This window comes from Pithys albifrons, chromosome 23 (genome assembly GCF_047495875.1).
Source record: "Pithys albifrons albifrons isolate INPA30051 chromosome 23, PitAlb_v1, whole genome shotgun sequence".
In the NCBI taxonomy this organism is placed as follows: Eukaryota; Metazoa; Chordata; class Aves; order Passeriformes; family Thamnophilidae; genus Pithys; species Pithys albifrons.
In genome coordinates, this window is record NC_092480.1 from 3,330,221 (window position 1) to 3,353,199 (window position 22,979).

Sequence of the window (22,979 nt, forward strand, 5' to 3'; positions counted from 1 at the left end):
TTCCTCCTGTCATGACAGCAGTGGGATGAGGCCTCCAACTCACTGCTCAGGGTGCTCAGCCCATAATGGATGAAAATGTGGAGATCTTGAACAGACCTCTCAAGCCATGACCTGCTTGGAGCTGTGTTCCCTCTTCCCGGCCAGCACTTGGCATTGCCAGGCAGCTTTTGTGGACTTGTAGACAGGCAGTAGGATGTGGTTTGAGGAGAGATTCCTGAAACAGGAGAGACCTTTTGTTCCAACTGTCATGAGGCAGTGGCTTTGCCCCATTCTTTGAGTTACTGCCAGGAGTTGAAATGCCCCAAACAATGCTTTAAAAAACCTAACAGGGAGTGTCAGGAGTACAGGGTGGTGCCAGGTCAAGTCCTGATATTTGGATTGGGCTGCACAGGAGTGTGCCCAGGCTGGAAGCCTTTGCTCTCTGTCCTGTCCTTCCATTTCCCAAGGGACTTACAGCCTCTCATGGCAGCTGGCAGAGGGCACAGCTCCTTGGAAGGCAATGGCAAGGAACGCCACCCCCTCCGTTCTGCCTCCCTTGATCCTTACTTGGAAAGACAGAACAGCCACCTCTCCTTCACTCTGCCCCCATCCCTGAAGCATCAGAACTCCTGGGGATCATCCCTATTCCCTCTCCCTGCTCCTTCCTCTCCTCCTCAGCTGAGCAAAGTGCAGGTTTCAAAACGGACTTAGAGGGGAGCGGACTTTGCTTCCCCCAGGAATGCCTCTGTCGGCTGGGCCTTCCTTGAGGTGGGTCACGCGCCCGCGGCTTTGAGCCTGCAGGGATTAAACCAGCGGTGAACTCGGTTTTCAACGAGTGCTGTAGCAGTGGGCTGGCCCCTGTCAGGACTCTGGGTGCTAATCCAGCCTGATGGTCCATGCTCTTGTTCGCAGAGGTGTGCAAGCAGCCTTTATTTTTACAGCTGAATCAGGAAAATGTGGAAGGAACAGTTAAGGAGAACCACAAAACCCCACTCTTGCCTTTTGCGTTGCAGGTAAATGATGCAGTCGAGGAACTTTTGACACGAAGGTCTGTAGCAATTAACGGCTTTATGATCTTAGCCATGAGAAGATGAGGCTACTGCAGGGCATGCAGCTGCTGCCATCCTGCCTCTGCAGCAGGGACAGAACTTGGTGCTGCCTTGTCTCACTTTCCCCCCTCCCCCTTGTTTTCCACCTTTTTCTCTCTTTTTCCCCAATCCTTCCTGGACAGACCAAAACTGCTGCAGGAGCAGCACAGCCCCTCACAACTCCCACCCTGCATCCCCCTCGTGCAAGATGCAGCTGCATGTTCAGAGCACAGACACGCTGCCAGCGGCTGTGATAATTTATTGCAAATACATCAGAGTGACACAGACACACAGGGAAGGAGCTGCTTGCTGAGCTGCCAATGTGGTGTCACCCATCAGTGTCACCAGCAGTACAAAGCACTGCCTGCTGCACATCGCCTTCCCACACTCGCTTGGCGAGTGCCGTAGGGAAATCTGCTGCTCCTTTACAGAGAAAAAGTGAAGCAGACACAGAGAAAGAAGAGAAACCGGCAGAGCTGCCGTAGCAGTTAGCAAATCATCCTGTGAAACGTGCAGGAGCCCTCCCTGCCAGGGCAAGAGCCACGAGGCACACGGGGCACGGTGGGGCCCTAGATGACCAGGTCTGCGTTTTTGGGGTGTGGGTGGTGATGGCCCCCAGCTGGACCCCGCGTGGTGGGGGGCTGGTGGCAGGGAGGGGCCGGTGGTGTTGTGGTGCTCGTGGAGCGGGCGCTGCAGGCGAGGAGCAGCCCAGCAGTGGCGAGGAAGGCTCCAGCAAACCATCCCAGGAAGGTGGCCTCCCCGAACTCCCACCGGGGCACGATGTCGGGGACGGTCTCATCCCAGAAGTCGAGGACGGTGTTGTAGGCGACCCAGGAGACTGGCACGAGGGTGGTAATCCCTGCAGTGCCAAGCGCCGCTCCCCCGGCGAGCAGGAGACGCTGCTTTTGCCCAGGTTTGTCCTCGCAGGCTCTCCAGCCCTCCAGCCCCAGGGCGGCGAGGAGGCAGCCCAGCAGCCCCAGCCCGTTGGAGATGCACATCAGCAGGCGAGAGATGCGCAGCTCAGGGGGCAGCGCCAGAAAGGAGCCGTGGGCTTGGCACTCGACCACCCCCTCTTCCTGGGTGATGCAGACCTGCCAAAGCCCCATGTTCCAGACCTCCAGCTCGTTCAGGTCCAGGTTGAGGTTCTTCCAGAGTGGCACGAAGGTGGTGACACAGGAGCTGACCCACCCGAGGAGGGCCAACAGCATCCCCCCCGCCTGCGCCTTCGCCCACCAGCCCCCGGCCATGCTATCGCCGCCCCTCTAACCTCTGGGCCCGGATTAGCCGCCCTGAGCGGCGGTCACGGGCATTAGCGTTGGTGGAGCAGCGTCCGCCCGGTCGCCGGCCGCGACTGCCGCCCGGGGGGGCGAATTCAAGCCTGTTCCTCCAACGCCGGGGTGTGGCCACGGTCGTTTTTCAGCCGTTGTTGGTTTTTCCACGCTAAAAGAAAAGCGCGCCCGGCTCAGCAGGAAAAGCCGGGTGCATCCCCGCCGTGACTCGGCAGGGTCCTGCCGCTGCCTCGCCGTGCCCAGGAGGGTTAAGCCAAGGCATGCAAATCCTCCGAGTCTCTGCCACCCCGAAGAGAGAGCCTTGGCAGGGAAAGCGCCTCTCAGCAGCAGCTCTGGCCTCGGTGGGACAGGGAGGGGACCCGAGGTGGGATGCAGGCAGTGCAGAGCAGTCGGCATTGTGCTCTTCTCAGTAGCCGGTGCCTCGTTTGGAGGTCCCGACCCTTACTCTGTCATTAAATAAATATGCAAAGGAGCCTTTGAGAGCTGCGTCGAGGATGGGGATGTCGGAGGGAGAGAACAGGTTGCAGGTGGACACCGATCACGCTGCCCTGTGCCCAGCGGCTCACCAGCGAACAAGCTTGTTGTGCCTGTGTGTGAGAAAACTGCTGTTCAAGAGGAGACACCCTGCTGCAAACAGAAAGGTGGGGGAAACCCATCTATAGCAACCTGGTTCAGAGGAGGGTGTCCCTGCCCGTGGCAGGGAGTTGGAGCTGGATGATCTTTAAGATCCTTTCAGTCCAAACCATTCTGGAATTCCATGAAAACCATGGGCCACAGCATCAGGAAAATCCCAACTTTGTGCTGGCGCTCAGCTCTCATCGGCCCCACGTGCAGGGGTCCAGCTTGCAGATTCATCTTCCCTGGGAGATTAGCGACTAATCTCTCCTTCATCTGTCTTTCTTATCTGGTATCGGGAGCCCGACTGGAAATTACTGAGTCCTGCTGGCCCCGGGGGTCCAGCCCCGCTGAGTGCCAGGGGGGATCTTGGCAGGGGGCTTCCAAAAGGAGGGGCTGAGGGAGCACAGACCACATTCAATGTGGAAGCACAGACCAGACAGGAGAGAGGGGATGTTTTCCAGCCCTCGCTGACATCCCGTCCCTAAAAGCAGACAGCAAGCATCATCCTAAGGGCAAGAGTAGGGAAATCCGCTGGGAAACCCCTCCTGCTCCTTCCCCCAAGCACTGGGGCGCCTGCTTCTTCCGATTAAATCGTCTCAAGGTAATTGTGCCTGTCATTGAGACAGATTAACGAGTGACCTTCTGCCGCTGGAGCAGGATTGGTGGCCGCCGCCGAGCTCCCTGTCCTTCCATCCTTCCCTCCCACCGGCCACGGTGGCACAGCCTGGCAGAGGATTCCCATCCACGACCGGTGTGAAGATGCCCGGCGGTGGCCGGGGTGCAGCAGGAGCCACAAGGCGGCAACGACATCCCCGAGGCTGGCAGCCACTCTGCCTGGACATGAGGTGGGTGCTCCCCGTGCCCAGGGGCCTGGGGAGCTGGGAGGTTGATCCAAAGGCTGAGTTCCTCTGTCATCTCACCATTAGTCCTGCTGCTCGCTCTGCAGAAGCCGGGGATGATCAGAGGGGGCAGAGGACCCTCACTCCCACCCCATCCCCACCTCTGTCCCCGTGGGTCACTGCGCTCTGTGCTGATTTTCCAGGAATATGACCTTTTGTCACATCTCCCCACAGGGACCGGCTGGACTCAGCCCGTCCCAGGGAGCCCAGCTATGGGATCTGCATGTCCATCACAGACTGTCTGTCCTCCACACCCAGGGGCCACCTATTTCTGCTCACAGCTCCTTAGAGTTATGGCTATGGCCTGGAAGGACTGGAGCAGAGCTCACCCGGAGCTTGCCGGCTGCCGGGGCTGCATCCCACCGGAGGAGCATGGCTCCTTCCCCGGGCTTGCAATGCAATTATGGCCCCTAATGGGCTTAGCCATCTGGAGCCAGCCAACAGCCTCCCCAGCACAGCTCCAGGGCTGGCACATGAACTGCTGGGCAAGAACGTCCCCCCAGCCCCCAGGGATGTGGAGAGGGAGGCTGCCCTCCATGTCCAAAATAACCCCCCACTTTGTGTCCCCCGTGGCAGGACCCCACGCCCAGCCCGGGGCTGAGGCCCTGCCCTGGCACCGCCATGGTGCTCCCCTACGCCCGCAACAGCAGCAGCACCGGTGGCTGGCTGGCACCCGAGGAGCCCCGTGGCCGCAGCAACTCCATCCCCCCGGCGCAGACCCCCACGGCCAAGCACATGCTGGCTTACCTGCCCCGGCCACCCACCGACACCAGCCGGTACGGCACCTTCCCCCAGAAGGTATGGCTCGCGCCGGGGCTCTGGGGCATCCTCGGCACAGGATGCCACCGGGTGCTCACAGTTGTCAGAGGGGATTTCTCACCAACAGCCTCCTTTCCCCCCACCACAGCCAGACCTCCCAGCTGCCCCCAGGGCTCTGGTGGAGGACAGCCAGCAGCAAACCACCACCACCACCGTCACCACTGCCACCGCCGCTGCCACTGCCAAGAGAAGCACCCCGATGCCAAACTACCCATCTGCACCCCGCCGTGGCGGCTTCGTCCCCAGTGAGGCATCCCTGCCGCCGAGCCGTGGGAGCCTGACTGCCCAGCACCCCCGTGGCCGGCCGTCCTGGTGCCCACAGCCTGCCCCACAGGATGCAGGTGCCCGCTTGTACCCACTGCACGCACTGAGCGTGGCCAACATCCCCAACTCGGCTCGCGGCAGGACCTCCGCCCGCAGCTCCACCGTCCCCATCCCGGAGGGGCTGCAGAGCCGGCGCTGCAAGCTGCTGGAGGAGGACAACCCCATGCTCCAGGGCGGCAAGAGGCAGCGGCAGCGCTACGTGACAAAGGTGGGCAAGTGCCAGGTGAACCTGGGCAACATCCAGGACAAGAAGAGGTTCCTCTCAGACATCTTCACCACCATTGTGGACCTCAAGTACCGCTGGTTCCTCTTCGTCTTCATGATGTGCTACATTGTCACCTGGGTGGTGTTTGGTGTCATCTACTTCTTCGACGCCTGGGTGCGGGGCGACGTCGGGCACCAGGGCGATCCTGAGTGGCGGGCGTGCATCGAGAACGTGGACGGCTTCATCTCTGCCTTGCTCCTCTCAGTGGAAAGCCAGAGGACCATCGGCTATGGTACCCGGATGGTGACGGCCAACTGCGCCGAGGGCGTCATCCTGCTGATGGCACAGTCCATCGTGGGCTCCATGATCGATGCCATGATGGTGGGCTGCATGTTTGTCAAGATCTCCCGGCCCAAGAAGCGCGCCCAAACCCTCATCTTCAGCAAGAACTGCGTCATCTCCCGCCGGGACGAGAAGCTCTGCCTGATGTTCCGCGTGGGGGACCTGCGGGAAAGCCACATGGTGGACGCCAAGATCCGGGCAAAGTTGATCAAGTCCCGGCAGACGGCTGAGGGGGAGTTCATCCCCCTGGAGCAGTCAGAGCTGAACCTGGGCTACGACACAGGGGAGGACCGTCTGTTCCTGGTCGAGCCCCAGATCATCTGCCATGTCATCAACTGCCACAGCCCCTTCTGGGACATGTCAGCAGAGTCGCTGCGCCGGGATCAGTTTGAAATCATCATCATCCTCGAGGGCATCGTGGAGGCCACAGGCAAGTGGTCTGGGACAGGGGTCATGGTGGGGACAGGAGGGTCCTCTGAGGTCCTGGAGATGCTGGGCAAAACTGGGCTCAGGATTGGCCTCCTGCCCAAGAGGAAAGTGGGAGTGGAAATGGGAGTGGGAGTGGAAGTGAGAGTGAGAGTGGGACTGAGAGTGGGAGTGGGAGTGGGAATGGGAAGGGGAAGTGGAAGTGGAAGGGGGAATGGGAATAGGAATGGGAATGGGAATGGGAATGGGAATGGGAATGGGAGTGGGAATGGGAATGGGAATGGGAGTGGGAGTGGAAATGGAAGTGGGAGTGGGAATGGGAGTGGGAGTGGGAATGGGAATGGGAGTGGGGGTGGGAGTGGGAATGGGAAGGGGAATGGGAGTGGGAATGGGATTCGGAATGGGAATGACAGTGGGAGTGGGACAGACTGGCTCCTCTGGGCAGTGGGTGGCTCAGGGCTGGAAGCCCCTCACTGGGCAGTGGGGGGCTTGTGGCGGTGCCCTGGCACGACTCAGCCATTGTCTCACCACAGGAATGACGTGCCAAGCCCGCACCTCCTACACGGAGGATGAGATCCTGTGGGGATACCGCTTCGAGCCCTGCATGTCCCTGGAGAAAGGCGCCTTCCACGTGGACTACAGCCGCTTCGAGATGACCTTCGAGGTGCAGACGCCGGCGGCCAGCGCCAAGGAGCTGCACGAGCTGAAGGAGCTGGAGCAGCAGGACCACTCCACGCTCAGCCTCTACTGGGACCACCTCCTGCACCCCTGTGTGCTGCCGGGGCCCGGCGAGGACGCGCTGCTGGGGATGAGCGGCCCCGGCAGTGTGGCCGAGGGCATCCGGGACGAGCCTCGGGAGCAGGGATTCCCTGCCTGAGCCCCCGGCCGGGGGTGCCCCACGCCGACAGTGCCATAGCCCACCCTCCTCCCTCGTGCCCTCACCCCTGGGGTGGGTTTTGTTCAGCTGTTCTTGTGCAGAGGAACACAGGACTGGAGGGGGCGAGTAAAGGCTGTTCGTGACAAAACCACCCAAAACCATCAGCAGTGTTTGGTTTGTTCTGGGGGGACTGGTGGATGGGGAGGAGATGGAACATCAACCTATACATCAGAGAAGGGGTGGATTCCCCATCCCTGGAGGTTTTTCAACTGAGATTGGCCGTGGCACTGAGTGCCATGATCTGGTAAAGGGACTGGAGTTGGACCAAGGGTTGGACTTGATGATCTCGGAGGTCTTTTCCAACCCAATCCATTCTGATTCTGTGATTCTATGATCAATATACATCATAAATACAGCATCCCTTCCAACCCCAATCCCCCACAAACACACATCCCCACCAAAAACCAAGAAAAATTTAAAAAAATAAAAGAGGTGCAGGTCCTGCTGCATTTATGGAGCTGCAAACAGGTGTCTGTAGGTGCAAGGTCAGCGAGGGTCAATTGTGCATTGATTGCACAGAAAATGAGGGTTTGCATATTAAGCACGTGATTTACATGTGACTGGGATTCAAAAGCAGGTCGTTGGATGAATAACAAACACAAACTCGGTTTCAGAGCATAGGACATGATTGGGTCCTGCTGAGCAGGAACAGACTCGTGTCCGTGTCCATTGCCCTGTCCCTGTCCCATTCCCATTCCCTGTCCCCATCCCAGTCCCAGTTCCATTCCCTGCCCCTGTCCATTCCCCATGCTCAGTCCCATTCCCCTGTCCCATTCTTGTTCCCACTCCCACTCCCATTCCCTGCCCCTGTGCCATTCCCATTTCCATTCCCTGTGTCATTCCCCTTCCCATTCCCACTTCCACTCCTGTTCCTATTCCCATTTCCATTCCCTGTGCCATTCCCCTTCCCCTTCCCACTCCCACTCCCATTCCTGTCTCCATTTCAAATTCCTGTCCCCACTCCCATTCCCATTCCCACTCCCATTCCCATTCCCATTCCCATTCCCATTCCCATTCCGTTCCCCCTCCCATTCCCATACCCCCTCCCATCCCCATTCCCCCTCCCATTCCCCCTCCCATTCTCATTCCCATTCCCATTCCCATTCCCATTCCCATTCCCATTCCCATTCCCATTCCCATTCCCATTCCCATTCCCATTCCCACTCCCATTCCCGCCATGTGTCTCCTCCGCGCCGCCAGGGGGCGCTGCCGACCTGGCTCGCCCGTGCCCCATCAACACCCCACTCCCAGCGCGCACTTCCGGCGCGCCGCTCAACGTCATTTGCTGTGCGACGCGGTGACGCGCAGCGCTGTCTGGCGGCGGCCGAGGTGGGACCGAGACTGACCGGGACTGACCGGGGCCAACCGGGACTGACCAGCGGGGTCAGGCCGGGGCCGGAGCCCCGACACCGAGCGGGACGGGCCCGGGGTAGCGGCCCGAGCGCTGACGGCGGCTCTCCCCGCAGCCCTGCCCTGGCTCCCCCGCATGGCGCAGCTCTGAGGGGAGATGACCGACCAGGAGAACAACAACAGCATCTCCAGCAACCCCTTCGCCGCCCTTTTCGGCTCCGTCGCGGCCGCCAAACATTTCGCCGCCGTCCAGAAGCAGCAACAGCTGCGGCAACTCACAGGTGGGGGGCGAGGTTGTCCCGGACAGGGGCTGTGTCCCCCCGGGGTTAGGGAATTTACCCCCGGGGCAGGAGCTGTGTGTCCCCCCGGGGCAGGAGCTGTGTGTCCCCCCGGGGTTAGAGAATTTACCCCCGGGGCAGGAGCTGTGTGTCCCCCCCAGGATAGGGGTTTTACCCCCGGGGCAGGAGCTGTGTGTCCCCCCCCAGGATAGGGGTTTTACCCCCGGGGCAGGGGCTGTTCCCCCGGGACAGGAGCTGTGTCCCCCGGGCGCTGAGGGCTCTGTGGTGCAGGTGAAGAGACATCCATCAGCCAGGATGACTCCGACAACAGCGTGTCCGAGAGCCTGGACGACTGTGACTACTCAGTGGCCGAGATCAGCCGCTCCTTCCGCTCGCAGCGGGAGCTCTGCGAGCAGCTCAACATCAACCACATGATCCAGAGGATCTTCCTCATCACCCTGGACAACAGTAAGCCTGGGAGCCCCTCCCCGAGGCAGGGAGGGGGCATGGATGGGGTTGTGCCAGGGCCTGCCTGCAGGGTCCCCTCCCTGTGGGTGGAGCAGCTCCCTTTGCCCTTCCCAGGCGATCCCAGCATGAAGAGCGGGAATGGGATCCCAGCACGCTGTGTCTACCTGGAAGAAATGGCTGCAGACCTGGATGACCAGGACTGGCTGGACATGGATAATGTGGAGCAGGTGGGGCCCTGGACCTTGTGCAGGCTTTGGCTGCAGGAGCTGAGTGTATTTCCTCAGTGTACATGTGACACCTCCCACATGCCTTTCCAAAGCCTGGCATGGAGCTCCACTGGGAGTTCTGCTGGGAATGTCTGTGGGGTTTTTGGGGTACAAGGCTGAGAAGGGTGTAGGATTTTTGGTTACAGCTTGGTTGTAATAATGTCCAGGTCTTGGGTTCAATCCCCTGTATGGACCATTGACTTAAGAGTTGGATTTGATGATCCTTGTGGGTCCCTTCCAACTCAGAATAATCTGGGATTTGGGGAATCTCACCCTTCCAGCTGGGGGCTGCAGGGGTTTGTAGACCCACTGTGGGTGGGAAGGGGAGCAAAAACCAATCAAAGCTGGGTGATCAGTGTCCACACACATGCTCAGCAAACCATTTCTTGGGAGGTTTTCAGTGGAAATGGTTCCTGTTGAGGCTGCTGCTGCTCCATTAGAGACAGGGTTCCCCTTAAGGAGGGACAGAGAGAGCCCTTCCCAGCAGGAATCCATCAGCTGGTGTGCTGTGGGGCCTCCCCCTCGCAGGGACTGGCCCTGTGCTGGGGCTGTGTCACTGTGCCCCATCTGTGCTGCTGCCCAGGCCCTGTTCACCCGACTGCTGCTGCCGGAGCCCGGGAGCCACCTGATCCACATGACCTGTGCCAGCACCCAGAACCTGTCGGCCGACCGCGACGCCGGGGAGCGGCACATCCTGCGCTACCTCTACGCCTGCTTCCGCCGGGCCCGGGAGGAGGTGGGCAGGGGCAGGGGCAGGCAGGGCCCTGCAGAGCAGGGGGGTGGCTCTGTCACCCAGCCCTGTGCCATGGAGTGACCCGGCCCCCAGCACTGCCTTGTCCTCCCCGCACAGATCACCAAGGTCCCAGAGAACCTGCTGCCCTTCGCCGTGCGCTGCCGCAACCTGACCGTGTCCAACACCCGCACCGTGCTGCTCACCCCGGAGATCTACGTCAACCAGAACGTGTATGAGCAGCTGGTGGACCTGATGCTGGAGACACTGAGGGGGGCACGTAAGTCCTATGGGGAGAGGCTGAGGGAGCTAGGGGTGTTCAGCCTGGAGAAGAGAAGGCTCAGAGGTGACCTCAGCACTGTCTGGAACTGCCTGAAGGGAAGTTCTGGCCAGGTGGGGGTTGGTCTCTTCTCCCAGGCACTCAGCAATAGGACAAGGGGGCACAATGGGCTCAAGCTCTGCCAGGGGAAATTGAAGTTGGAGAGCAGAAAAAAATTCTTTGCAGAGAGAGTGCTCAGGCATTGGAATGGGCTGCCCAGAGAGGGGGTGGATTCCCCATCCCTGGAGGTTTTTCAGCTGAGCTTGGCCGTGGCACTGAGTGCCATGATCTGGTAAAGGGACTGGAGTTGGACCAAGGGTTGGACTTGATGATCTCGGAGCTCTTTTCCAACCCAATTCATTCTATGATTCTAAGTGTGGCCGGGCTGTGCCTCTGGCTTAGCACTGAGAGGCTGCCCTGGAGCATCGTGGAGTTGGGGGAAGTTTTGGCTCCCCTTGTTGCTGTGTTTGAGGCAGTGTGGGTGTTGTAACGTTGTGAGTAACAGCCTTGTGTCTCCTGCCAGAGTTTGAAGACATGACTGAGTTCCTTGAGGAGGTCATAGAAGCCTTAACGATGGATGAGGAGGTGCGGACGTTCCGGGAGGTCATGGTCCCTGTGTTTGACATCCTGCTGGGGAGAATCAAGGACCTGGACCTCTGCCAGATCCTGCTGTACACATACCTCGATGTGCTCCTCTACTTCACAAAGCAGAAGGACATAGCCAAGGTGGGTGCCTCGGCCTGGGCAGGAGCCCCTCTCAGGGGTTCATTTCTAGGACAAACCAGCAGTGTGGTGTAACAACATCTGGTGTGCATACTCACACCCCTCTGCTCCTTTTTCATGGCCTGTCCCAAACCCATCAGTTTATAGGGTTTAACTGGGATTTTGTACCACTGTTAGCATGTCCTGATGTGTTCCCCAGGTTTTTGCAGGCTACATCCAGCCCAAGGATCCCAGCAACGGGCAGATGTACCAGAAGACTTTGCTCGGTGCTGTTTTAAACATCTCCTGCTTGTTGAAGACCCCTGGTGTGGTGGAGAACCATGGCTACTTTCTGAATCCATCCCGATCCAGCCCGCAGGAGATCAAAGTGCAGGAATCCAACATCCATCAGGTGAGGGAAGTGGGGCAGTACTGCTTCCCACAGTGTTTAGTGGCCTCTCGTTGCCTGACAGTTCAAGGTGTGGTATCAGGGCTTGAGTTGCACTGCTGGCTCTGGAATAGCCTGGCTTCTGACTAGGCAAGTCCCAAAACTTCTTTGGATTCCCCAGCTGGAACCTGGGAACAGCTTTGCCAGCTGTCTCTGTTGGTGTAACCCAAGTCTTTGTGTTTTATCAAAGTCCTTGCCTGAGCTTTGGGAAAAGGGTTGGGTGGCATTTGTGGAACAGACCCCAGTGCCATAACTCAAGGTGCCAGACTCCCTCAACTGTGTTCTGTTCCCTGCAACAGTTCATGGCCCAGTTCCATGAGAAGATCTACCAAATGCTGAAGAACCTGTTGCAGTTGTCTCCGGAGACAAAGCACAGGATTCTCTCCTGGCTGGGAAACTGCCTCCATGCCAACGCGGGCCGCACCAAAATCTGGGCTAACCAGATGCCAGAGATCTTCTTCCAGATGTATGCCTCAGATGCCTTCTTCCTCAACCTGGGGGCTGCCCTCCTGAAGCTGTGCCAGCCCTTCTGCAAACCCAAATCTCCGAGGCTGCTAACCTTCAACCCTACCTACTGTGCCCTGAAGGAGCTGAATGAAGAGGAGAGGAGGAGTAAGAATGTACACTTGAAAGGTACAGCCAAACCTTGGGGAGCCAAGGAATGGGAGAGGGAACCTCCTCAGGTCCCCACCTCTCCCTGTAGTGCCCTCTTAATGGGTGCCAGTAAAGGGAGAGTTACAGGTGTGATTAAAGAGGAGCAAGGAGAGAGTTGAATACAAATAAAACACTGCCAGCACCTCCAGAACTCCTTTTGTGTCCTCAGCAGGTGCCATCTTGAGCTCTCCCCTCACCAGCACTGCTGGGTATGGCCTGATGCAGAGCTGTTCTTCCTTACAGGTTTGGAAAAAGAAACGTGTTTGATCCCTGCTCTGAGCGAGCAAGAGCCGGAGTTTGCAAACAGCTACAACCTGGTGACAGAAAACCTGGTGCTCACACAATACACCCTGCACTTGGGGTTTCACAGGTACCTGCTCTCAGTTCCCCCAGGGCTGTTTTCCCACTGCATGTGGCCATGGAAATTTTAGTAAATACTTTGAATACAGCGTGGCCAGTTGAGCTGCTGTTTGAACCTCAGCCTGACTTACTGCAGAAAGAAACTTTGCTCACAGTCAATGCTCACAGTTTTGCAGGCTCCATGTTATTTATAGGCATCAACAGCCAAGTGATGAGTGTCTGTGGGTTGCTCCATTCCCCCTCTCCTCAGGTCAGGGGCCTCTGGCACCTCCCTTCACTACTGGAGAGCAGCCTGGTGACAGAGCACCTGCCCACCGAGGGTGACCCAAACGATCCTGGTAACCAGGCTGTACACAAAGCAGGAATGGGAGGTAGCTTTCTGCTTCCAGGAAAGGATTTTCTGGACACCAGAACTCGCTATTTTGCTCAGCTTCCCTCTGCAAATCGTTGCCTGGATACTGTGAGGTCATGGCTGATCCAAGCAAAGTCCCCTTCTGGTTTATTCTCTAAATATAGAAATTGACAAAAAAGTTATTATGCAAGTGGCTTGTTGCTGGGAAACTGAACATGCTGGATCCCTGACTGGTGACCCACAGGAGCTCAGTGCTGCACAGAGCTCTGCCAGGCCCGCAGGCCACTCTGCAGCACCGTGTCCCTCTCAGGGTCCCATATTCTCCCAGGCTCTGACAGACCTTCCCCCAAGGCTTCCAATTGCCAGACCCCCAGCCAGAGCACTTGCAGGAAATGATCTGAACTCGCTGGCACAGTCTCTCACCAGTTTATGCATTGCTGAGGCAGGATGTACATCTGTCTGTCTGTCTCCTCAGCTCCTCGCCTTTTTTCCTGGGCAGGTTGCACGACCAGATGGTAAAGATAAACCAAAGCCTTCACCGCCTTCAAGTGGCGTGGCGGGAAGCTCAGCAGAGCTCCAGCCCTGCTGCTGACAGCCTCAGGGAGCAGTTCGAGCGCCTCATGACCATCTATCTCTCCACCAAGACGGCCATGACAGAGCCACAGATGCTGCAGAACTGCCTGAACCTGCAGGTGTCCATGGCAGTGCTGCTGGTGCAGCTGGCCATGGGCAACCACGGCACGGAGCCGCTGGAGCTGAGCTTCCCGCTGCCAGAGGTGGAGCACAGCGCGCTGGCCTACGTGCCAGGTGAAGCCCCGTGTCCTGCTGGGGGTCTGTGCCCCAGCTGCTGTCCATGAGCACTGGCAGAGCTGCCTGAGGGAAGCATCCAGGGCAGGACACAGTGCTACAACATTTCTTGAAGAGGATCACTCTTATAAAATTTGAGGCTGTTTGTGGGCCATACTTAGGGTAGTGATGCTGCTGACCTTTTAAAAGTACCACTCATGGCCAAGTGGCAAAGTTTCATCACATACCACATGGATTTACTGTTCTCTCTATGTGCAAAATCCTCCTTTCTGGGGTGTGCTTTGGGATTTTTCCTTTGGGGGTTGCTGTGTAACAGTGTGTGCTCAGCAGACAGCTGCCAGGTTGACCCCATAAGGGACCTAAATTCTGGAAGAGCTGAAGTACACCCCAGGGTGTTAGGGATTTAGGGATGTCATCAGGCTGGGTGTTCTTCATGACAGGTTCTGAAATCGCTCCTTAGTTACTTTACATTAGTTAATTAATTAAGCTTTGGGGTGCTGAGGGAAGAGTAGATGGGAGTCTGGAAAAGGGCATAACTGGCTGGGGTGAGCTCACCTACAATTTCTGTTTGCAGAGTTCTTTGCTGATAATTTGGGTGACTTCTTCATCTTCCTGCGGCGTTTTGCTGATGACATCTTGGAGACTTCGGCTGATTCCTTGGAGCACATCCTTCATTTTGTTACTGTTTTCATGGGTGACGTGGAGAGGTAGGTACAGCCCTGGGTGCCCAGTGCAGAACACCCAGGGAGAAAAAGCAAATGGAAATTGCAGAGCTGTCGTGAGGCTTGGTTTGTGCAGCCATGAGCCTCTTTGGAAATGTTGCATTCTGCAGGAGGCACAAAGGGAACAAAGCCCTGGAGGCCACAGGCTTCATGCAAGGTGCAAATGGGATTTGGTACTTAAATAGGAGTTTGGTCTTATGACACAGGAGCCTTGTCAGCTACAGCCATTTTGTACTTGTTAGAGGAAGCTCCTGGGATTGATCTGTTGGGAATGTTCCTTCTGGCCCTGGGAGATGGAGGCTGTAGTTTTTCCTGGCAGTGCCCCATAGTGTCACCTGGGGCAGGTGGTTTGGCATCTGCCCTACAGGTGCAGCCAAGTTACACTCTGGCCTCAGTGTTTGGTGCTGAACAGCAGGTACGGTAGGCAAAGCACTTGGACTGGCAGGATAAATAGGAAGCAGGTTCCTGGGCAGTTGGAAAACAGCTGGGATAGGCAGTGGGGTTTGCTCAGGACCTTCAGCTGAGGAGCAGCCATGAGCTGGGAGTGGAAAAGCTTCTGTGGGAGGGGTGGGAGCAGCAGCTTGGCCCTTCCCACGCCCTCTGGCCTCTGCCTGAGATTTCACTGTGGCTTTGAGTGCATGTGAGTGAGCTGCTGACCCGGGGCTGGCTTTACAGATAAGTTTGCAGCAAGCAGGCACAGAAGCATGGATATGCACAGCTCCTGGAGTGACTCCTGCACAGCTCAGTTCCACACTCTGGCTCTCATGCCATCCTGGATTCGCTTTCTTTTTCCTCTTGCAGGATGAAAAATCCTCACCTGCGAGCCAAGCTGGCAGAGGTGCTGGAAGCTGTGATGCCTCACTTGGATCAGGCGCAGAACCCGCTCGTGTCGAGCGTGTTCCATCGCAAGCGGGTGTTCTGCTCCTACCAGCACGCCGCCCACCTGGCCGAGGCGCTCATCAAGGTCTTTGTGGACATCGAGTTTACAGGTAAGCACAGCCAGGGAGGAGTTGTGCTCCCTGTGTGACTGTCCCTGTGGGGACTGTCCACCTGCAATGCCCTTTGGTTTGTGCCCAGGTGACCCGCACCAGTTTGAGCAGAAGTTTAACTACCGCCGTCCCATGTATCCCATCCTGAGGTACATGTGGGGCACCGACTCCTACCGGGAGAGCATAAAGGTGAGGCAGGACCTGCACAAGTGTGTCTGTGTGTGTGTGTGTGCAGCTTTGTATGGAGCACATGGATCTGTGTCCTGTGGCTGGGACATGTAGAATTCACGGTTGTCTTGCTCCTTGCAGGCTTTGGCTGATTACGCCTCAGAGAACCTGGAGGCAATGAACCCCCCCCTCTTCTTGCGCTTCCTTAACCTGCTCATGAACGATGCCATTTTCCTGTTGGATGAAGCCATACAGGTAGGGCAGTGCTGCTGTGCCACGGGCATCATGTAAACAAGTTCTCACTTCCTGGTGACAGCTGGGTGTGATTCTGACCTCCAGAACAGGGTCAGCTTGCCTGGCCCTGCCCGGTGAATGTGTCTGGTAGACATTTGCAGGAAGCAATTCCAGGTTGGTGTGGCCAATGTCCTGGGAGAAGGGGAGAAAGCAGGAGGAAGGAGGGCCTGAGGCCCTGCCTGCACATCACCTTTCCTTCCTCTGGGCTCAAGAGGCAGCTCAGAAGCAACAAGAGCAAAAGGGCTTTTTCAGATCCAGCAGGAGGCACACTGGAAAATCTGCCTGTTGCTAATTTGGACGAATTTGGGCTTTACACAAGCACTGTGGGGTTTGATTCTAAATCCCCTTGGCCTTTCTGCAGGTGTTCTATGCTAACTAAGGCCTTTTGTCTCCAGGCAGTTCTCCTTTGGGATTACAAGGTGAATCCAAGGTGACTTCACATCCCTGGTGTGTGATGAATGCCTCTTACTCCTTTCAGAGCTGCTGTTGCTGCTAGAAAGGTCTTTTTGGGGGAGCTTTTACATGCCAGAGAACTGAGTGCCCTAAGGCTGGCAGAGAAGATGTGATGTGGATGTTGCCTGTCTGGTTTGGAGTGTTCATGGACCTCCTTGGCTTTGCCATCCAACTGAGCTCTCTGGGTGTTCTGTTTTGCAGTACCTCAGCAAGATCAAAGTTCAGCAGATCGAGAAGGACCGGGGCGAGTGGGACAGCCTGTCCCCAGAGGCACGCCGTGAGAAGGAGTCCAGCCTGCAGATGTTTGGCCAGCTGGCAAGATTCCACAACATCATGTCCAACGAAACCATTGGCACTCTGGCCTTTCTGACCTCAGGTAGGGAGAGTGGCCCCTCCTGCCTGCCAGGACCTGGAGTGGGTGGGCAGGAACTTGGTTTCAGGGTGGCCAGAGCAGGATGGGATTGCTGTGAAGCTCAGGGAACTCTTATTTTCCTTTCCAGAAATCAAGTCCCTGTTTGTGCATCCTTTCCTTGCCGAGCGTATCATCTCCATGCTCAACTACTTCCTGCAACACCTGGTTGGGCCTAAAATGGGAGCTTTGAAAGTGAAGGATTTCAGCGAGTTCGATTTCAAGCCGCAGCAGCTCGTGTCTGATATCTGCACCATCTACCTAAACCTGGGGTAGGTGATCAGGGGGACTGAGCCCATGGGGTGGCAGGAGCCACCTAGGAGCCATCCTGGGGGTATCGTGGGAGAAATGCTCAGTGACACTCTAGCTTTGCTCTAGCTTTGAGTTCTTTGCTGTGGGGGTGTGGCTGCTGTGGGGACTATTTTGCAGCCTGGTAATATGGATTCTTAAACCTTTGCTGTCTTATAACTGTGGTGCAGGGATGAAGAAAACTTCTGTGCCACAGTCCCCAAGGATGGCCGGTCCTACTCACCGACACTCTTTGCCCAGACCGTGCGGGTTCTCAAGAAAATCAACAAGCCTGGCAACATGATAGTGTCCTTCAGTAACCTGGCTGAGAGAATCAAGGTGAGCACTGGAGGGAACTTAATGTACAAAAAAGAGATGGAGCTGGTTCCCTGCATCCTTTCCCTCTGTGTATTTATACATTTTCGCTGTGGAGCTGGATTTTGGGAGTGGAGCTTTGCTCAGGTAGGGCAGCTGTGAGGGCATGCTGCCCCTACGGACCTGTGGATGCTCCCTGTTTTTAAAGAATGGGGAAGCTGAGTCCCTCAAGGCTGTGTGTGCTCCCCAGTCTCTTGCAGACAGGCAGCAGCAGGAGGAAGAGACGTATGCAGATGCCTGTGATGAATTCCTGGATCCAATCATGAGCACCCTGATGTCAGACCCCGTGATCCTGCCCTCCTCCCGCGTCACTGTGGACCGCTCAACTATAGCCCGGCACCTCCTCAGGTGTGCAGCACAGCCCTCACCCCTTGATGCTTTCGGGGATCTTTTCACTTATCCAATGATTTCTCCTGGCCTGTCTCCCTCTTTTTTTACTTCTAGTGCCAGGAGTGTCCAAAATAATCTCCTCAATGCTTTGTCTTTCAGTGATCAGACAGATCCTTTCAATCGGAGCCCCCTCACTATGGACCAGATCAGACCGAACACGGAGCTGAAAGAGAAGATCCAGCGGTGGCTTGCAGAGAGGAAAAAGCAGAAGGAGGAGCTGGAGGACACACTGAACTGAAAACTTGGATCTTGTCCCCAGACCTCCCAATGCCATGCAGGGGGAATGGCTGGAGCTGCCACCCCAACGACAGCCACGTTTTGTGCATTGCCAGCACTGAGGAAGTCTCTCCTTGGACCTTCCAGTCCTCATTCTCTCTTTTCCTTTCAAGACTCACTGTTTAATACTAAGACTTTCCACTGCACTACAGCTTTGAGCCTCTGCCTGGAGGCAAGACCACAACCTCTTCGTGTGGCCCCAGGCCCTCTGTACCTGTTCTTTGTGTTGGCCACATTCTTTTCCAGTGACACCAAACGCCTCCCTCTATTCTGTTCTGTGTTGAAACTGTAACCATCCCTTCACTATGTGAAAGCAATGCCTCCAGCTGCCCCCAGGGTAGGATGTGGGGACAGACTGCAGGGGCATGAGACTGGTACATGCCTGGGGTGTAGGAGGGTTTAATTCCCAGATGATGGTTGGGAATGGCAGGCGTTGGAAATAAAACATAGAGATGATCTTACAGCTGGTGATGGACGTCTGGCCCCCTCTTTGGGGTCTTGGTGCAGGGACTGGGGCACCAGTGGGTCTGCCCTTCGTGGCACTCCCAGGGCAGAAGCCACACAGGTAGGGCAGAGCTGCTGTGCCACGGGCATCATGTAAACAAGTTCTCACTCCCTGGTGACAGCTGGGTGTGATTCTGACCTCCAGAACAGGGTCAGCTTGCCTGGCCCTGCCCGGTGAATGTGTCTGGTAGACATTTGCAGGAAGCAATTCCAGGTTGGTGTGGCCAATGTCCTGGGAGAAGGGGAGAAAGCAGGAGGAAGGAGGGCCTGAGGCCCTGCCTGCACATCACCTTTCCTTCCTCTGGGCTCAAGAGTCAGCTCAGAAGCCACAAGAGCAAAAGGGCTTTTTCAGATCCAGCAGGAGGCACACTGGAAAATCTGCCTGTTGCTAATCTGGACGAACTTGGGCTTTACACAAGCACTGTGGGGTTTGATTCTAAATCCCCTTGGCCTTTCCACAGGTATTCTATCCCAACTAAGGCCTTTTGTCTCCAGGCAGTTCTTTGGGATTACAAGGCGAGTGCCAGGTGACCTCACATCCCTGGTGTGTGATGTCTCTCCTTTCCAAGCTGCTGTTGCTGCTAGAAAGGTCTTTTTTGGGGAGCTTTTACCTGCCAGAGAACTGAGTGCCCTGAGGCTGGCAGAGAAGATGTGATGTGGATGTTGCCTGTCTGGTTTGGAGTGTTCATGGACCTCCTTGGCTTTCCTATCCAGCCGAGCTCTCTGGGTGTTCTCCTTTGGGATTACAAGGCGATTTGCGGGGTGCTGTGTGGATCCTCCTTCCCGAACTCGCCCCGGCCCCGCGCGGGTCTCGAACCCGCGTCCCCTCCGTGCTGTCCGGCCCCGCCCAGCGCACGTGGTGCGGGGTCCTGGCGCGGGGCTGCCCGCGGCGCGCCGGGTGCGGGGAGCGGCGGTGACATTGAGCGCGCAGAGCAGCGATGGCCAAGGCCGCGCAGGGGCTGGTGCAGCGGCTGGTGCAGCGCGGGCCGGAGCTGCTCAGCGGTGAGACAGCGGCGTGGGCACCGGTGTGGGCACGGGGGGATCCGGGGGTGGGCACGGGGAGGGATGGGGAGCGGGGCCAGGGAGCGCGGCTGGTGCGGGCCGGGCCCGGGGGCGGCCCCGCGGGCCCTGCTGGGAAAACACCATCCCCTGCTCTGTCCCTTCTTCTGTCCCCCCGCTCTGCCCCCTGCTCTGTCCTCCCTGCTCTGTTCTCCCTGCTCTGTCCCCTGCTCTGTCCTCCCTGCTCTGTCCCCCCTCTCTGTCCCCTCCCGGTCCCCTCCCCGCAGCCGCCGTGACCTACTCGAAGCCGCGCCTGGCCACGTTCTGGCGCTACGCGAAGGTGGAGCTGGCGCCGCCGACCCCCGCCGAGATCCCCCGCGCCATCGACAGCATGAAGGGGCTGGTCCGCGCCTTCCAGAGCGGCCGCCTGGCTCAGGTCACCGTCAAGGTACGGGCTCCAAAGGGAGCCCCCCCAGCCGCCCTGGAAGCAGCCGGGGAAGCAGCGGAGCTGGGGGCAATGATACCTGAAGCTGGAGGGATTCAAGGGCCGGGAGTTTAAAGTGTTTTATTTTGCTGGCTTTGCCTTAACTCTTGCCTGCCTGGACCAGGCTGTGCTTGTCCTCCTTAGGGCTCCCCCCGGTTATCTCCCAGGCACTCAGCAATAGGACAAGGGGGCACGATGGGCTCAAGCTCTGCCAGGGGAAGTTTAAGTTGGAGATCAGAAAAAACTTCTTTGCAGAGAGAGTGCTCAGGGATTGGAATGGGCTGCCCAGAGAGGGGGTGGATTCCCCATCCCTGGAGGTTTTTAAACTGAGCTTGGCCGTGGCACTGAGTGCCATGATCTGGCAAAGGGAGTGGAGTTGGACCAAGGGTTGGACTTGATGATCTCGGAGCTCTTTTCCAACCCAATCCATTCTATGATCTGTCCCAGGGAAAGGGATTAGCCCAAGCCTCTGGATCAGCCATGTCATGGGCTGCCCTTGAAATTAACGCTCTTCCCACGTGTGTGGGCTCTGAGCCTTGAAAGGGCCGTGGGAAGCCACAAAGCACAGCGGACACTGTGCTGGACGCTGTGGAAGAGCTCTGTGAGACCTGGCATTGTTGAGGGGTGACTGAACGCTGCAAACACTCCTCCACTCCTGGGTTTTGCCCTGGGAACTGCGGAAGTCTCAGCCCTGCTGGAGGGCAGGGGTGTGGCTTTGGGAGCGAGGGAGGAGCTGCCGTGGGACTCTGGGCTGAAACCAGTGCCGGTTTACTTTCAGGAGGCTCTGAGGAACGGCCTGGTGGCTACGGAGGTGCTGATGTGGTTTTACATCGGGGAGATCATCGGCAAGGGCGGCATCATCGGGTACAACGTGTGAACACTCAGCTCGGCGGTGCCGCCAGCGCCACCACACCGGGTCTGTCGCGGGGTCTGCCACAATAAAGCCAGGAGCTCATGTCGAGCTGTCGTGGTCTGTGTCTGCCACCCTGAGAGGTGCCAGCCTGTCCCCAGGCTGGGGAGGGGGTGGCTGGCTCCTTGGTGACACCGCTGTTGGTCACCACAGCTCTGCTCACTCTGGGGCACGCACTGTGCCTGAGAGCCCCAAATCCAAATGGAAAGTGCAAAGGAAGGTGTTCCATTTGTTCCTGAATGCACCTCCCATCTGCTGGTGGGAACCAAGGAGAAATGCCAGTACTTTTTGGCTGTCAAAAGCAATCTCCATGGTTTATTCCAAAGGGAACACAGCATGGTTACAGGCAGCTCTGCTGGTGTGGGGTCTGACTGGTGAAGTGGAAGCCTAGGAAGGTCAGCATATCTATATCTATCTATCTATCAATCTATCTACCATCTGTCTATCAGTCATCTATCTCTTGGTCATCTATCTATCTATCTATCTATCTATCTATCTATCTATCTATCTATCTATCATCTATCTATCCTCTATCAATCTATCATCTATCTATTGGCCATCTATCTATCTATTGGTTATCTATCTATTGGTTATCTATCTATATATATCTATCCTTTATCTATCTATCCTCTATCAATCTATCATCTATCTATTGGCCATCTATCTATCTATCTATCTATCTATCTATCTATCTATCTATCTATCTATCTATCTATCTATCTATCTATCTCAACTACCTGCCCACCAGCCAGAGGTTTTGCTGCCCAAGCTTCCACCACCTTGCTTATTGTCAGCCAGCTCTTGTAGAGGTGTTTACAAAGCCTGGCGAGTCACCTGCACTGTTCCTCCTTTCAGGAAATAATTTGTAGTTCTCTGAAGCCAGCAACCTGTTGGGATAGGACCTCAATGTTTTTATTGTCTTACAAGACGGTTTCTAGTCAGTATTGCTCCTTGTTGATGCTGCCATCTCCACTGCTCTTCACTTCTCTGGGCCTTGTGTTGTGCACACCAGTGACCCCAATGTCTCCAGGGTGACTGTGCCAGTGGCAGGTCATTTGCTCCTCTCCCTGCAGCAGAACTGACCTTCTCAGCACTTCATCCCAGCAGGCAGAAGCCTCATGCACTGCTGAGAGGGAGCACAGGTAACTCACATGCTTTAGATGTGACCAATAGGTTGGTGTGCCATCAGTGGAAAACTTTTTTATTCTTGTTATAAAGGTTCGTGACCCACCTCTGGGTCACAACTGATCACAGGTCACCTCTACACCATAGATGGGAAAAGTGAGGCTCAGGGAACTCCCCAGCAACAACAGGACCTGTGTTTCCAGCCCTCTGCCCAGCCTGGTCCTGCTTCTCCCACCAGCCTGGCCAGGGCACCATGACTGCCTGGCACAGCCCAACAGCAGCAGCCCTGGAGAGGCTCTTTCATTCCTGCTGGATGCTCCTGGTGTTCCTCCCTGTGCCAGGGGTGGCTCATTCCCTGCAGAGGAGGTTTCACAGAATCCCAGACTATTCTGAGTTGGAAGGGACCCACAAGGATCATCAAGTCCAACTCAAGTCAATGGCCCAGACAGGGGATTGAACCCCTGACCTTGGTGTTATTAGAACCAAGTTTTAACCAACTGAGGTACTCTCAGGTGCACCTTTCTCCCCCAGAGACCTGGCAAACCTGCTCAGGGCTGCAGCCACATCCCCTGCATGAGTGTGGGTGAACAAAGCCCCCCAGAACTGCCCCTCTGCAGGAGCTCTTTGTTCCCACCATCACAAACCCCTCACCCAGCAGGTACAGACCAACAAGGGAACGGGCCAGGCATATTCCCTAAGTTGAAACAGATCACACGTGGGATTTAACAGGTGAGCTTGATTATTGGAAGGGTTCTGGACCCAGGAGGACCTCGCTGAGAGCAAGGCCAGCTGACCTGGCTCCAAGGCATTCCTGTCCCCTCTGTTCCTGCCCCTCGGGGCTGCAGCTCAGCCTGGCACTGGGCTGGATTCAGCTCCTCTGGTAAAGCATGGGAGACCTCGGAAATGCTCCTGTCCCTCTCACACTCCCTCCAG

At 56.9% G+C, this 22,979-nt stretch overlaps 4 protein-coding genes across 5 annotated transcripts; 3 read left to right on the plus strand and 1 right to left on the minus strand.

The window, feature by feature from the left end:
- Positions 1 to 1,317: 1,317 nt before the first annotated feature.
- Positions 1,318 to 2,652, minus strand: LOC139682168 (putative claudin-24). Its single transcript, XM_071576217.1, has one exon. The coding sequence runs from the start codon at positions 2,312 to 2,314 to the stop codon at positions 1,637 to 1,639; it is 678 nt and encodes a 225-aa protein (XP_071432318.1). The 5' UTR covers positions 2,315 to 2,652; the 3' UTR covers positions 1,318 to 1,636.
- Positions 2,653 to 3,654: 1,002 nt separating this feature from the next.
- LOC139682204 (G protein-activated inward rectifier potassium channel 4-like) lies at positions 3,655 to 6,866 on the plus strand. The gene is made up of 4 exons (XM_071576311.1): positions 3,655 to 3,819; positions 4,450 to 4,671; positions 4,781 to 5,993; positions 6,523 to 6,866. Exons 2-4 carry the CDS (start codon positions 4,495 to 4,497, stop codon positions 6,864 to 6,866), a joined length of 1,734 nt encoding a protein of 577 aa, XP_071432412.1. The 5' UTR covers positions 3,655 to 3,819; positions 4,450 to 4,494.
- Positions 6,867 to 8,213: 1,347 nt separating this feature from the next.
- On the plus strand, positions 8,214 to 18,487 carry UBE4A (ubiquitination factor E4A). Of its 2 annotated transcripts, XM_071576309.1 has the most exons (20): positions 8,214 to 8,255; positions 8,393 to 8,557; positions 8,846 to 9,022; positions 9,137 to 9,249; positions 9,872 to 10,024; positions 10,139 to 10,298; positions 10,861 to 11,063; positions 11,260 to 11,451; positions 11,787 to 12,120; positions 12,385 to 12,511; positions 13,353 to 13,660; positions 14,235 to 14,367; positions 15,184 to 15,371; positions 15,460 to 15,560; positions 15,681 to 15,794; positions 16,488 to 16,662; positions 16,787 to 16,967; positions 17,175 to 17,322; positions 17,549 to 17,706; positions 17,848 to 18,487. In XM_071576309.1, exons 2-20 carry the CDS (start codon positions 8,434 to 8,436, stop codon positions 17,984 to 17,986), a joined length of 3,228 nt encoding a protein of 1,075 aa, XP_071432410.1. In that variant the 5' UTR covers positions 8,214 to 8,255; positions 8,393 to 8,433; the 3' UTR covers positions 17,987 to 18,487. The 2 variants fall into 2 exon arrangements, with proteins under 2 accessions (XP_071432410.1, XP_071432409.1); XM_071576308.1 differs by having other exon boundaries at positions 8,221 to 8,557.
- Positions 18,488 to 19,393: 906 nt separating this feature from the next.
- ATP5MG (ATP synthase membrane subunit g) lies at positions 19,394 to 20,972 on the plus strand. Its single transcript, XM_071576179.1, has 3 exons — positions 19,394 to 19,530; positions 19,815 to 19,975; positions 20,790 to 20,972. Exons 1-3 carry the CDS (start codon positions 19,467 to 19,469, stop codon positions 20,886 to 20,888), a joined length of 324 nt encoding a protein of 107 aa, XP_071432280.1. The 5' UTR covers positions 19,394 to 19,466; the 3' UTR covers positions 20,889 to 20,972.
- Positions 20,973 to 22,979: the final 2,007 nt, after the last annotated feature.

Excerpts from the sequence above, each read along its gene's own strand:
- UBE4A (XM_071576309.1), top strand. The coding sequence starts at position 8,434 with ATGACCGACCAGGAGAACAACAACAGCATCTCCAGCAACCCCTTCGCC. Across the intron at positions 9,250-9,871 it reads ACATGGATAATGTGGAGCAG|GCCCTGTTCACCCGACTGCT; the intron begins GTGGGGCCCTGG and ends GCTGCTGCCCAG. Across the intron at positions 12,512-13,352 it reads CTGCACTTGGGGTTTCACAG|GTTGCACGACCAGATGGTAA; the intron begins GTACCTGCTCTC and ends TTTCCTGGGCAG.
- ATP5MG (XM_071576179.1), top strand. The coding sequence starts at position 19,467 with ATGGCCAAGGCCGCGCAGGGGCTGGTGCAGCGGCTGGTGCAGCGCGGG. Across the intron at positions 19,531-19,814 it reads CGGGCCGGAGCTGCTCAGCG|CCGCCGTGACCTACTCGAAG; the intron begins GTGAGACAGCGG and ends CCCTCCCCGCAG. Across the intron at positions 19,976-20,789 it reads TGGCTCAGGTCACCGTCAAG|GAGGCTCTGAGGAACGGCCT; the intron begins GTACGGGCTCCA and ends GTTTACTTTCAG.
- LOC139682168 (XM_071576217.1), bottom strand. The coding sequence starts at position 2,314 with ATGGCCGGGGGCTGGTGGGCGAAGGCGCAGGCGGGGGGGATGCTGTTG.
- LOC139682204 (XM_071576311.1), top strand. The coding sequence starts at position 4,495 with ATGGTGCTCCCCTACGCCCGCAACAGCAGCAGCACCGGTGGCTGGCTG. Across the intron at positions 4,672-4,780 it reads ACGGCACCTTCCCCCAGAAG|CCAGACCTCCCAGCTGCCCC; the intron begins GTATGGCTCGCG and ends CCCCCACCACAG. Across the intron at positions 5,994-6,522 it reads GGGCATCGTGGAGGCCACAG|GAATGACGTGCCAAGCCCGC; the intron begins GCAAGTGGTCTG and ends GTCTCACCACAG.